General features: G+C 58.3%; 1 protein-coding gene across 17 annotated transcripts in view; it reads left to right on the plus strand.

The window, feature by feature from the left end:
* Positions 1-13,378, plus strand: part of EP400 (E1A binding protein p400) — a 96,813-nt gene that overhangs the window by 80,085 nt on the left and 3,350 nt on the right. For 14 of the 17 annotated variants that reach the window (XM_036108755.2, XM_036108754.2, XM_036108757.2 and 11 more), the window contains 7 exons: positions 2,766-2,973; positions 3,078-3,247; positions 4,790-5,008; positions 6,825-7,020; positions 7,434-7,558; positions 9,646-9,792; positions 13,131-13,208. In XM_036108755.2, the coding sequence (XP_035964648.2) occupies positions 2,766-2,973; positions 3,078-3,247; positions 4,790-5,008; positions 6,825-7,020; positions 7,434-7,558; positions 9,646-9,792; positions 13,131-13,208 (1,143 nt within the window). The remainder of the gene's footprint in view (positions 1-2,765; positions 2,974-3,077; positions 3,248-4,789; positions 5,009-6,824; positions 7,021-7,433; positions 7,559-9,645; positions 9,793-13,130; positions 13,209-13,378) is intronic. The other 3 variants (XM_078061153.1, XM_036108759.2, XM_036108765.2) reach the window with 3 other exon arrangements.

The following is a 13,378-nucleotide window of genomic DNA, read 5'->3' on the forward strand; positions in this document are numbered from 1 at the left end:
AGCCCTTGATAGTCTCGGAGTGGATTCAAGCAGAAAAGGGCAGAGTGAAAACCATTTTGGAAGTCCAGGAACAGATTTCTGTTTCTGGTGATAAGGTGAGGTGAGTTATACTACTTTCTTAATGAAACAGACTAAAATTATTGGATAAGAAAATTTTTAATCTTCTTAAAAGTTTTAAGGAGCTGACACAAAAGAATACATAAGGATTAGGGCAAAATCTAATAAGGATTAGGGCAAAATCTAAGGGAAGAAACCCAGAGAGAAAAACGGTGCACTGAGGCGGGGTCTGCCCTGGAGCACCTTTTACCTCATCTGGCTGGAGACTCCGGCTCGAGCTGGGAGCCCCGCAGCTGAGCCCTTGGGGCAGGGCTGAAGCAGAAGGGAAACCCGCCTGCCCTCCACCCTGGCGCTGAGCAGAGGGGACGGACTCCCCCTGCAAAGCCATAGCCACACGTCGGCCTTCTGTCAGTTCGCAGCTGGAGCAGGCGCGGCCTCGAGTGGGCGGTGTTCCCGGGTGGGCGGCCAGAAGCGGGTGCAGGTGCTCTGGAGGAGCTCGCCTTCAACCTGGACTCCTCAGAACACCACGAGTGGTTTTCCAGCGTAGTGAGCGGCACAGAGCAGGAAACAGCCAAGCACAGGAGGAAAGCGTGACAACAGCCTGCCTCCGCTTGAGGTAGTGGAGTTCGTGGGCACAGACCGTAAAGCAGCTGTGCTTCCTATTTCGTTTATTTTTAAGAAGTCTCCATGCCAGTGTGGAGCCCAGCGCAGGGCTCGAACTCACGACCCCAAGGCCAGGAGCCGCACGATCCTCTGACTTGAGTGCCGGGTGCCCCCCTTACGGTCTTCCTAACATTTTTTTTGTCTGGCTGAACTTACTGTAAGGATGAAGCGTATGACACACACAACATACAAAGTATGTGTTCGTCAACTGTGCCGTCAGGCTCTCCGGCCAGCAGTCGGCTGTTAGCAGTTAAGTTCTGGTCAAGAAACTTGTACTTGGATTTCCAACTGTGCGGGGGGGTTGGCGCCTGTAACCCCCACACGGTTCAAGGGTCGACCGTAGAGAACTTGTGAAAATGAAAGCTGTGGTTATCAGAATTGGAAAACATCCCTGGTACTGGGCTGTCCGTTGAGGAGAGAATTAGTGAACCGGAAGAGAAGTCAGGACACGTTTTCCCGAATGCAGCGCGGGGCGACAGCAGGGGCCGCATGGAAGAGCGCTGTGAGGTCGCGGAGGGCCGACTGGGACGATGGAGTGTGCGGTCACTGAGTTCAGATGGGGTGGAGGGCGGGCAAAGGCAGCATTGGAAGATGTGAGTTTTCCAGAACTGAGCAGTGACACCGAGCCATGTATACAGCAATCCCCACTGAGCCCAATCCCGGACGGTGCCAACAGCAGAGGTCCGAGAGCAGCGGGGGGCACGGCAGCTTCCTTCTCGGGGCTGGTGAAGCCGGGAGCCTCTGGAACGGCATCTGTGCTGAATGAAAGCAAATCACTGCTGACCCTGCTCCGCCTCTTTTGGAAATAGCTTGAAGAACGCAGGTACGCGGGTACAAAAGAACACTTCGAAGCAAACATGGGGCGGGCTGGCGGCAGGTGGGTCCATGCGAAAGGACACGCTTGAGGCAGAAGGTCTGAGAAGTGTGCACAGAGGCCGTGACGGCGGACGGTCGCCACGGAGACTGACCTCACAGCAGCCGCGAGGGGCTCCCTGCGGGGCTGACAGCAGGAATGCGCCGCACAGGTCAGGGGCGTGTAAGCCCGCCAAGGGCCACGAAGCGGAGACGCTCTGCACTCTTGTTCAGGAAAAGTGCGAGACTTTGACAAGTACTCATGGTATAATGTTTTTTAAATCATTTATTTGAGAAAGAGCGTACGCGTGTGCACGAGCAGGGGGAGAGGTAGAGGGAGAAGCAGACTCCCCGCTGAGCAGGGAGCCCAACGTGGGGCTCGATCCCAAGACCCTGGGATCATGACCTGAACCGAAGGCAGACACTTAACGACTGAGCCACCCAAGCGCCTCTCATGGTATAATTTTTAGATGAGCCATGAAAAGTGTAAAAAGAGTGTAACTTACAAACTTTGGGAGGGAAAAGTGAGGTGAGAAAAAAAATGCTGTGAGTGAAAGCAAGAAAGGCGATTGAAGATGCGTGGAGCCAGAGGGTTGAATGGGAAGCACAGAGTGCGATGCGGGAGTTAGCTGACCACGGGAGTAGGGACGCGCAGAAGGGCTGGGGGTGAACCAACCACACAGTCTGGAAGAACGTCCCGGCCGCCCGCACGGAGGGGCCGGCCGAGGCAGGTGGCACGCGCACCAGCCGTCTCGGAGGTGGAACCGGTGGGGTCCACGGTTGGAGTGGGACTGCGCGGCTATAGCTCCGAGGGTCGGTATGGGGCGCAGGGGGTAGTGGGGCTGCTCTGAGACACCACGAGACCTGTGCAGGCGGGAGAAGGGGTGGCTGAGAGCGGGAGCCTACACTGTGTGTTTGGGGGGCAAGCACAGGGGTCTGCAGCGTAGTCAGAACCTCACGGCGTTCCTGGGGCCCAGACCGCCTCTCTCGTGAGGACAGAGAGGCAGGGCAGCGTTTCAGAACGGGAATGGGAGCATTGCCGTCTGAAACGGTTTTCTTCTGTGGTGACTGACCCACTCTGAAGCTCTTCCGTTCCTCGGGTTCAGAGACGCGTGTCCTCTTAGCTGGTGCGTGTGGAAGCCTTGAAGGATGGCGCAGAGTAACCTGACGACTTCCCCCGTTGCCTCTTGCAGACCTCTGGAGGCTCTGCTCCTGCCCAGGTGGTCCACACCCAGCCTCGTGCGGTCGGCTCGCCGGCCACGGCCACGTCTGACCTCGTGTCCCTGGCACCGACCCAGGGCGTTCGCGCGGTTACCTCCGTGACAGCCTCGGCCGTGGTCACTACCAGCCTGACCCCAGTGCAGACTCCGACCCGGTCTTTGGTGACTCAGGTGTCCCAAGGTAAAGGCAGGTGGTGTTTCCGGGTGAGGACACGGGCATGTGTCTGTCGTGGGAGGACGGGCGGGCCATGTGCGTGCGCTGCGTGACGGCGCCCCCTCTCCCAGCCACAGGGGTGCAGCTGCCCGGGAAGGCCATCACGCCCGCACACTTCCAGCTGCTCCGGCAGCAGCCGCCGCCGCCGCCGCCGCCGCCACCCTCTCAGGTGCAGGTTCCGCAGATCCAGGGCCAGGCCCCGTCACCAGCACAGATCAAGGCTGTCGGCAAGCTGACCCCGGTGAGTATGTCGTAGGAAAGCGCACACCCACTGCGCGAGGCCCCCGTGTCACTCACTTGGAAGCACAGGTCTGCTGCTTGTGCCGCCCCTGATCACAGCTTTCCGCACGGTGGCACGTCCGTGGCCGCGTGGCCAGCCTGTTGGCAGTGCTCTGGAGACCTGTCTTCCCGCTTGCTGCCTGGTGCCCGGGCAGTAGCTCAGGCTCCGGAGAAGCAGGCGGCCGCTTGGGTCCATTCCCAGCCGGAGAACGTGCCGGCGGGAAGTGCTGCGGACGGTCTGAGACGCGGTGCTGGGTACTTGGTTTCTTCACGCCTAGCTCCGTTGTGGGGTTGAGTACTGATAACCCTGACTCGTGCACCCTGTGCGCCGGCCTGCAGCTGCGTATGTAAATGCGTTCATTTTGAAAGGAAGCGCTGTATTCCTGCCAAGACGGAGACGTGCTCTTGCTTGGCATGGAGAGACATGTACTAGAAACAAGACAGTGTCTTAGAGCCGCAGCTAGTTGCCGGGCCTGCCACAGTAAGTACCAGACCTTGGGCCTGCCCCTTCCCGGTTACGGAGGGACAGGCGGGCGTGCTGGAGGGCTGTGCAGCACGCGCAAGCCCTGAGCCGCAGCTTCGCTAGCACGGCCCAGGACGTGCGCCACAGAGAGGACATGCGACCAAGTAAGCCACTGAGCTCCTCGGTCGCGCCCGCCCCGTTTCGGGGGTGCAGTGGGCGCGCGTGGCCGTGGCCGGCATATTGGACGGCCCAGATCTAGAACGTGCCCGCCACCGCGGGAGGCTGGGGGTGGGGCTAAATCAGAAAGTTGCTGGGCCCAGCACCCCCACGCCTGCCCCTCCGCCCCCCGCGGCCTTTCCTTCTCGCCTTCCTGCTTCTCCCCAGGACACGAGGGCCATCCTGTACCCCTGCACTCCCTCCTTCGGCTGCCAGAGCCCCGCTTACCTGCTCGTTTGCCTGTGTCTGGATTCTCCACTCTGCCCCGTCCTGAGTCCATTTCAGAGTCGTTGTCATTTTCAGATAGTTACGAACTACACACTAGAACTTTTCTGAAAAGAAAATTGATTTCTTAAAATATTTTTGGGGCTGTTTTGACATCTTGATGTTTTCACTTCTTTTAAAGACTTGGGATTTATTTATCAATTTATTCATTTGCAAACAATTGGGATAAAAAGTTGAGAGGTGATACACATCTTGTAAGTTTAAAAATTCAAGAAGGACCATGATTTTAAGACTTTATAAAAATTTTACAGTACTACAGGTTTAAGTTGACGTGTTTGCGAGTGAGAAAAACCGAGAGATTTTGCTATGAATTTACTCCTCTGTCAGAATCACCGTTTCTGGTTATCATCAATGATACGCGAGTTGTTAACAAAGGGACATTTAAAAAACGTCAGCGCCCGGAGGATGGTTTGCATATTGTGTGTTAGCCGCTGTCTGCCTTGGTGTGTAATGGATAGTGCAACAGTAACGTAAAACCGAGCTTTGTAACAAATGGAATGCAGTTAATATTGATGAAAAGCTACTTTATCTGGGTTTTAGGAACATCTGATCAAAATGCAGAAGCAGAAACTGCAGCTGCCCCAGCAGGCCCCCCCACCGCAGGCCCCGCCAGGGCCCCCACAGCCCGCTACACAAGTGCAAGTGCAGGCCCCGCCACCCGCGCCGCAGCAGAGCCCCCAGCTGGCCACGGTCACGGCCCCGCGGCCCGGAGCCCTGCTCACGGGCACCACCGTGGCCAACCTCCAGGTGGCCCGGCTCGTAAGTTCCAGTTGATACGTTTGTTTTTCCAAAGCTTTGTCTTGTAACATTTAATTGCACTGTTACTGCTTGCTGAGGACCACGTCAGGTGTGCAGGACCTACAAGTAAAGTAGAAGACGTGCGCTTCCCCCAAGAGCTTAAGTTGTCCTCGGAGAGGATGAAATACGGCCCGTGGAGGCACTTGAGTCCTGCTTCCCAGGACCTGAGCATCACAGAGCTCACGGCAGGCTGGGCGGCTGGAGGAGGCGGGGGGCACGCTGGGCTACGCAGGGAGGGCGAGGTTTCTGTTGGGGACGAGGCCCATGTGGTTGGAGCCGAGGTTACGGGGGAATGAGACCCGTGTGGGGAGGTGGGCGAGGCCGGAACACCGGGCTCTGGTGTCCCTGGGCTTTGTCGGCACAGACTCTGGAGGTTTCTGAAGAGGAGCAGAATGTCACGGTGAAAATAGTGTCTGGGAAGGTCAGTTAAATTCAACAAACATCCGTCGAATGTCCTGTGGGACGGACACTGCCCTGCTGGGGGAGCACCCATCCTGGGCCAGGCACCACCCTCGGCTCTGTACCTCTCACGTGGTCAGTGCCCACAGACCGCTGCCGAGGCCAGGGTGGGTGTTTTAACGTGAACTCCTCTGTGCAGGTGAGAAACTGAGGCCCTCAGCTTCAGGAAGTAACTTACCCAAGTCCGATAGCTCGTCACCCACAACTCACACGGCGCTCAGGCCCCACTTCCCGCGTGCCTCGCCCTGACCTTACGTCTGCGAGAAGTGGGGTAGACGTGGACTAAAACTGGGAGAGCACACGTGGTCTCGCCTGTGTTCACAAGAAGTGCAAATCCAGAGGAGAAGGGCAGTGACCCCGCGTGCCGGCCAGGACTGGCCAGATGGGTCGGCGTCCGCTCTGGGAGGGCTTCTCGTCCCCGAGCTACGGAGTGTGCTCACCGTTTTAACTAGTGGCCCTGTTTCTGTTCTCGCGGAAAGTGGTAGTGGAGTGAGCACAGCGTGCCGGACGCGCAGTCTTGCTGTTTGAGTCGTGTTAGAGGAGACAGGTCCCCATTAACTGGGGAGTTTTCTGACAGCGGCGAGCGTCCCCACGCTGGGGTAGCACGCGACTTCGGAAAGGATTTGCCGTAAGAGGCAGAGAGACAGACTACGAGGTATTTGTAAGCTGGCCCATTTTGCACATTCCGCAGCAAGCCACGCAGGTAAGAACGGCGTCTGACGGGCCGAATACTGGCTTTCACGTTCAGATGTGGGCAGTTTTAGGGCCAGGGGTGCTTTTTACTTCTTTATGTTTTCTCAGGTAGTCTGAGTGCTTGTACAGGTAAGACGGATCTGTGGTCCTTTCTGAAGATGTAACTTCAGGAAACGAGCGCTTGGTGGCAGCGTGGAGACTGAGTAGCAGGAGGCCTGTCCGCAGGCGCGCTCTCCGGGAGAGGGTGGGGTGGTGGGGCGACCTTCAGTCGTAGCCGCAGGAGTGGGAGACGAGGGTCTACAGGAGTCGGGGCAGGATGGGGCTCCCCCGAGTTCAGGAGCCGGAAGGAGGAGCGGCAGAGACCAGGGCCACGTGGCAGGGCCTGAACGTCACAGTGAGCGAGCACTGTGGGTCCTGCTGAACCCCCCTTCCCTGCGTCGGTCGGTGATGGGGTAGGAAGCATAGAGCTGCGGCCCTCAGTGAAATGTGTCCCTTCAGCTGACAGCCATTTGTCACCTTTGTGGATCTGTAAATTTCTCACCGCTTGACCTCTTGTGGGGAAATGTTTGCGAAGACGAATGTATCCCGAATATCTCTGGACTCTCCCGTTATTTTCACTGTTTAGACCCGGGTTCCCCCTTCGCAGCTGCAGGCGCAAGGGCAGATGCAGCCTCAGGCGCCCCAGCCCGCGCAGGTGGCGCTGGCGAAGCCTCCCGTCGTGTCCGTGCCCGCGGCCGTGGTCTCCTCGCCAGGTGTGACGACCCTGCCCATGAATGTCGCCGGGATCAGCGTGGCCATCGGGCAGCCGCAGAAAGCCGCAGGTACCTCACGGGCAGCGCCTCCCCTCCAGCCTTGTCCCGCCGAGGGCCTCGAGCGGGGCTGACGGGTCTCCTGCCGGCTTCTGTGCACACACCCATTTCGAGTGTGTCAGGGCACCGTCTGGCCAGCGTGCCTCTCAGAGGCGCCCACGTACGAGTTTCAGCCCTTGACCTAACCTGTTACTGTTCGGAACTTTGCACCCTTATGTGGGTGTCGTTGCGGGCCCACAAACATTTTAAGTATAGCTGCGGGGCGGCTGTTCTGTGTCGGCCTAGTTCAGCGTGGGGTGTCCTGTACGGAAAGCGGTCAGTGGGGACAACTCGGTGGCTCGGGGAGTCGGAGGGAGCTTCAGGGAGGTTGTGAGACCCTTGTGCCCACTGAGCACTGTGACTGAGGCCTCGGTGGCTGTTCCCAGGACAGACCGTCGTGGCCCAGCCCGTGCACGTCCAGCAGCTGCTGAAGCTCAAGCAGCAAGCCGTGCAGCAGCAGAAGGCCATCCAGCCACAGGCCGCCCCGGGCCCAGCGGCCGTCCAGCAGAAGGTACTGGGTTCCTGCGGGGGGCTCTCCTGTCGTCCTGTCTTGACGCTGGGCACGGATTGCACGGACAGCAGGAGTGCCCCGCGTGCCCGGCAGCCACGCACACAGAAGGCCCTGTGCTCAGAGGTCTCGGGGTGGGAGCTGCGATGAGGCCCTGCGGGGAGAAGGTGATGAGGGGAGCCCGTGGGGCACCGTGAAGCCGGCCATGGAATCGCATGGCTGGGAAGGGGTCGGAGGGGCCCAGGGTGCAGGTATGGCTCACCGTGCGTGACTGCCTGGGCTCCTCGTGTGCGGAGGGGCTGGGACCTGGCCAGGAGCCAGGCGGGGACCGCGTCCTTGCCCCTGTGTGTGCTTGCGGGGGGGGCCCGATGCGAAGGAGTCCTGTCGGCGTCTCACGGACTCAGACGTTTGAGAGTCGGCTCTGAGCTGATGCGGGTGCCCGGGCTGAGCCGTCCGGAGGCCGGCGTGTGGAAGCCGTGCCCCATGCAGGCACCGCCCCGACCTGCTCCACGTGCTTCCTGGTAGCGTGCAGCCCAGGGTGCGGATGGTGATGTGTTGCTGCTTGCCCTGGCCATTGTCCCTGCTGCTTTCTGAGCTGGGGCTAGCATACGCGGGCCGAGGGCGGGGCAGCTGGAGCCAGCGTTCGGAGCAGGGCCGCACGTTACTTTGAGGAAACTGAGGCTCAGAGAAAGGAAGCGACTTGCCTGGAGTCGCAGAGCTGATCACTGGGTGCAGGGCCCTGCAGAGTCCTGGTCCTCCGCTGGGCAGCTCTTCCCGGAGCATCGCTGCTCCCACCGGCAGGAGCCCAGCTCCGATCTGGTCGGGGCTGAGATGCTGCCCGTCCAGGTGCCACTGTGGTCTGTGGGGACAGCAGAGCAGAGTCGGAAGTCGAGCGGTCCTCGGCAGCCGTGGGCGAGGTGACAAGCTAGGGGGGCATGGCAGCAGGAAGGGGCCACACCGGCTGGGCATCTCCCGGGGGCACCGGGCTGTCGGTGGAGCGGCGTGAGAGGGGCCCCAGGGAAGAGCTGCCCCGGCAGCAGCCCACCGTGCCGGGTGCGTGCCCTTCGACAGCCTCCTCCTGCCGTCCGGGGAGAGCGGGGCCTGGAAGCGAGGTTGTCTGCTCTGACGGGAGAGAGAACACCCGCCTCCGGGCGCTGCCTGCTGCCCGCTGCTGGACGGTTCCGGGAGGGGCGCCGCTCAGTCACCTCCCCAGTCCGCTCCGGCCATCCCTGGGCCTGGCTGCTCGGGCGTGGGCCCCGCTGGAGACACTGAAGAGGGGAGGACCAGGGCACCGGCAGTTGGGCCTGGGTAACCGAGTAGGCTTGGCTGGCCACTGAGCGAGAGGTGGCTGTAGTCTTGGTTGATGTTCACGTGACTTGAAAGAAAAGTTCTGAGACGTTGCAGAAATGTTTGTGTGTAGTCGTGGTTTGTAAACCACAGGCTGTGTGTGTGCACGGTCTTCTGAGCAGGATTCACGTTCTGGCAGAGAAAACTTAAAGATTAATCAGGCAAAGATTGTGCATGTAGGTTTGTGATTCCTTGTGCTAAATATTTTATTTTTTTATTATTTTTTTAAGAACTTATTTGACAGAGGTAGTGAGAGAGGGAACACAAGCAGGGGGAGGGACAGAGGGAGAAGCAGGCTTCCTGCCGAGCAGGGAGCCCGATGAGGGACTCGATCCCAGGACCCTGGGACCATGACCTGAGCCGAAGGCAGACTCTTAACGACTGAGCCACCCAGGTGCCCCCGTGCTAAATATTTTAGAGTATGTTCCCAAACCTTCAAATTAGATTTAGGAAAGCGTATGTGCATGTGTTTTTTGTCGTGGTCAAGTTTACTCAAGTGATGAGCACACAGAGAGTATAAAGACAAACCTTGGCCCGGTCTCTGAGGGCACTTCTGGACGGAGGAGGCCGGGCACGCCGGCCGGGCAGCTGCAGGACTGGGCGGAAGGCAGGCAGTGCTGGGGGCGTGGGGCGGTCGTGCTGTGGCTGTTGGGGCAGCAGGGGCCCACGGGGAGGCCCTGACGTTCTGAGGAGAGGACGCAGCCTCGCCTGGCTCTAACGTGGGGCGGTCTCTCTTCCTTCAGATCACCGCCCAGCAGATGGCTGCTCAGGGCCAACCGCAGAAGGTCACCTATGCTGCCCCGCCAGCCCTTAAAACCCAGTTCCTTACCACACCCATCTCCCAGGCCCAGAAACTGGCTGGGACCCAGCAGGTGCAGACCCAGATCCAGGTGAGCATGAGTGAGCACAAGGTGGCTCGCAGGACAACAGGTGCCCAGGAAAGTGAGTGGTCAACGTAGAGGGTCCAGAGAATGAGGAAACCAGCACCCCGTTACGGAGCGTTGGGGGCCCTCCTCTGCTCCTCAGAGGCGGCTGGCCCCCTGACACTCCTCGCTGGCTTTGCCGCCTCTGGGGTCGGGGGTGTGTGGCTTGGGGGCCATGCCGAGGTCACGCTCTGGGGGTGGTTCTTCACGTGTCAGGGGGTTCCTCCCAGAGTCAGGGAGTCATCACTCTCCATTGCTCGCTGCCGACGGCCGAGGGGGCTGCTCCTGACCTGGGGCTGCTTACGGAGGGTGGAGGGAGCAGCGGAGGACCGAGCGCAGCAGCAGTGTGACAGCTTCTGTGTGTGGGAGCCGCACGTGGCTGCGTGGGGTCGGGGAGCTGCACTGTGGGTGTGTGCACACCTGTCAGGCTTCTGCAGCAGTCCCAGCCCCGCAAGCCTCCGCTCAGCCTCGCCCTGCTCCTGCGTCTCTGCCATTGGTGACTCTGTTAGCAGTCAGGGCCCCCCTTCTGCCGAGTGCTGGCTACGTGTCGACCCGCCACTGTTCCCTTTCTGCTGTGAGCCGTCAGGTCTCCATCCCGTTTGTGGCTCATCTTCGCACTTAACTGTACGGTGTCTTTGCGGGAACAGAAGTTCTTAGTTCTAATGCGTTGGAATTTTTTTTTTTTTAAAGATTTTATTTATTTATTTGACAGAGCGAGATACAGTGGGAGAGAGAGCACAAGCAGGTGGAGCGGGAGAGGGAGGAGAAGCAGACTCCCCGCTGAGCAGGGAGCCCAACGCAGGGCTCGATCCCAGGACCCTGGGATCATGACCTGAGCCGAAGGCAGACGCTTAACGACTGAGCCACCCAGGCGCCCCTCTAACACATTGGAATTTATCAGTCTTTTTCTTTCTGAACATTGTGTGTCTTAAGAGATTCTTCCCAGAGATCATGATGTTATTTTCCCGTATCATCTTCTGAAAACCTTGTATTTTTTGTTTTACACTCAGGTTTCTGACCTTCCTGGAATGGGCTTTTCCAGACAGTATAAAACTGGGAATTCAGTTTAATTTTCCCATTAAAAGACCCTGTTGCTTTCAGCAGCAGTTTCCTTCTGATCCATAGTGCGACGCTGGCGTAAATCATGCGTGGTCGTGGCCTCTGTCCGTCCCTCTGGCCACGCAGTGAGCCTCGGCTCCTGGGGACAGACCCTCCCTCCTGTCAGGAATATCCTGCTGTCTATGGCTCTCCTCACTTCCCTGTTGGTTTCAAGTCAGCGTGTTAAGTTCACATAGCATGAGCAGAACTGTTGGGACTCTCACAGGATTACGTTCGTGCACGTCGCCGGGGCCGCATGCGTGCTTGCAGCGGGGTGCAGAGCTGCATTCGCTCTAGAGGACTCTGGGGGGAAGCGATGTCTTTGCCGTCTTGACTAGACTCACCCACACGATGCGTCTTCTGCTGCCTGGCCCCTTCAGTGCCCTTTAACTAGGTTTTCTGAACTTTTTCCAGGAAGGTCTTATCGCTTGGATTGGATTTGTTCCTAAGTAATTAGTGTTTTCTGATGTTTCTGTAATCATGTGTTTCTCAGTTTCTGTTTTCTGTCTGTGCCTTTCTCTTGAATCCGGGCTGCCTTGATCGAGCCCTGTTCCTTGGACAGTTCGTCTGTGGCCTCTGGCGCTTCCTTTGTCCCCAGGCAGGTGGCCTGCGCCGAGTGGCGGCCACCGTCTTCCTCTTCCCCTGCCCGTTCCTTCCTGCTCTGCCGTGCTGGCGCGGCCCACAGCCTCCCTGGCGGGTGGTACATACGGAAGCTCAGCTGTATCGCTGTTAATGTGATCGTTTTGCAAGGTCTGATTTTTGAAGTCATCCTTCAGTAGAGTAAGAAAATTCCCTTCACCTAGTTTGCTGGAAGATTCTGTTCTTTTTTATGGTGGTTTTTGTCTCCCCCAGGGTCGAGGCCTCTGTCTGTCTCTGGGCCGACGACCCCAGGTTCACAGCTGCAGCTGGATGGCTAGCCCCGTTGCAGACTCTCAGTCCTGGCTGCCTCTGGACAGGTCCCCAAAGCTGCGTGACCTCTCGGGCGCCTCGGCCCGCACCTGTGTGCACCCGAACTTCTCCAGCTCGAGGGCAGTGGTGCTGTCCTCCCTGACTGAGGCCTCTCTTGGGCCAGACCCTCCGGCTGATGGACACAGCTGCGGGGCCGGCGGGCGGCCCTGCTCTGGCTCCTCGCTGACAGTGGGCTTGAACTTGGTCTCTCGTCTGCTGCACCCTGCGTGACCCTGAGCGTCTCGCGCGCTTGGGGTGAAAGGTGCTACCACGCCTCGGCTCCTTGCTCTGGGTTCCCCCCTCTGCTTAGCCTTGGGACACGGGGATTTCTCCCCAGGCGGCGGTGCTGCGGGCCGCGGTGTGCAGGTGGGGCGCGGCGGCTCAGCGAGTCCTGCTTTCCCGCCAGGGCTGAGAGCACTCAGGCAGGGGCTCTTTGTCTTAGCAGGTCCTGTTTACAACTTTGACTTCAGTTACAGTGAACTAGTAGGCGCTTTCCGGTGATCTCAGGTTTTACAGTGAGAACTCACACTGACTTGGAATCGGTCATTGACAAGGACGTCATGTCCTTTCACCTTTCCTCTAGAATTATCTTGGACACACTTCCTTTCATCCCTGTTCTACCAGTTAGACACCCAGGCGGGGGTGTCCCGGCCCCCAGCAGCTGCCTCCTCAGGAGCCTGTTCTCCTGCAGAACCGACACCCCGACAGGGTAGACGCGAGTGGCCCGAATTGTCTTCCTGCACAGAGGCAGACACATACACACGGGATGACGTGTTTGCAGAAGGCAGGCAGGGCGGAGAGTTTCATCAGGAAGAAAGATCTCAGTCGCAATTGAGGAAAATATAGCAAGATGATATGAAAACTACTTTAAAATGTTGGGCATCTCATCTCATCCCTCCCGGAGCAGCGCCCAGACTTGAAGAAGGGACTCTCGTGAGCACTCTGTCTTCAGTTTAGTTCTCTTACATAAACTTGGAACGGTTGTTGGTAAAAGGAAAACCATGACTGAAGGGTGAGGGCAGGTAACTTGCTAGTCCCAGCTGCCTGCAGACAAGGAAGGCGGGCGTTACTCTGCAGGAGGGATGAGTGGCTCCCGGCCAGCAAACGGAGAGTCGCTCTTGGGTGGCATCTGGCCCCCGATCTGTTTTTGCTTTTGCATTAAGAACTGAGAAGGAAACAGAGGGGGAAGAATCTTCTTGTGCACACATTCGTTTGAATTCTACATTTGGCTTGTTTTGTTTTGTTTTGTTTTGTCAAAGGTTGCCAAACTCCCTCAAGTTGTCCAACAGCAGACGCCCGTGCCCAGCATCCAGCAGGTCGCCTCTGCGTCCCAGCAGGTAGGACCTGCAGACACACAGCCCTCCGGGGAGTCCCACACGGACTTTGCAGTAACCTTCACGTTTCCTGTTAGGGGAGTTCTTGGTTTTCACTCTGAGAAAGTAGAATATCAACTATCAGAGAATCACTTTTGATGTTGATAATTCAGAAAAGATTAATTCTGGGGACA

Source organism: Halichoerus grypus, chromosome 13 (assembly GCF_964656455.1).
Source record: "Halichoerus grypus chromosome 13, mHalGry1.hap1.1, whole genome shotgun sequence".
NCBI classification, from domain to species: Eukaryota; Metazoa; Chordata; class Mammalia; order Carnivora; family Phocidae; genus Halichoerus; species Halichoerus grypus.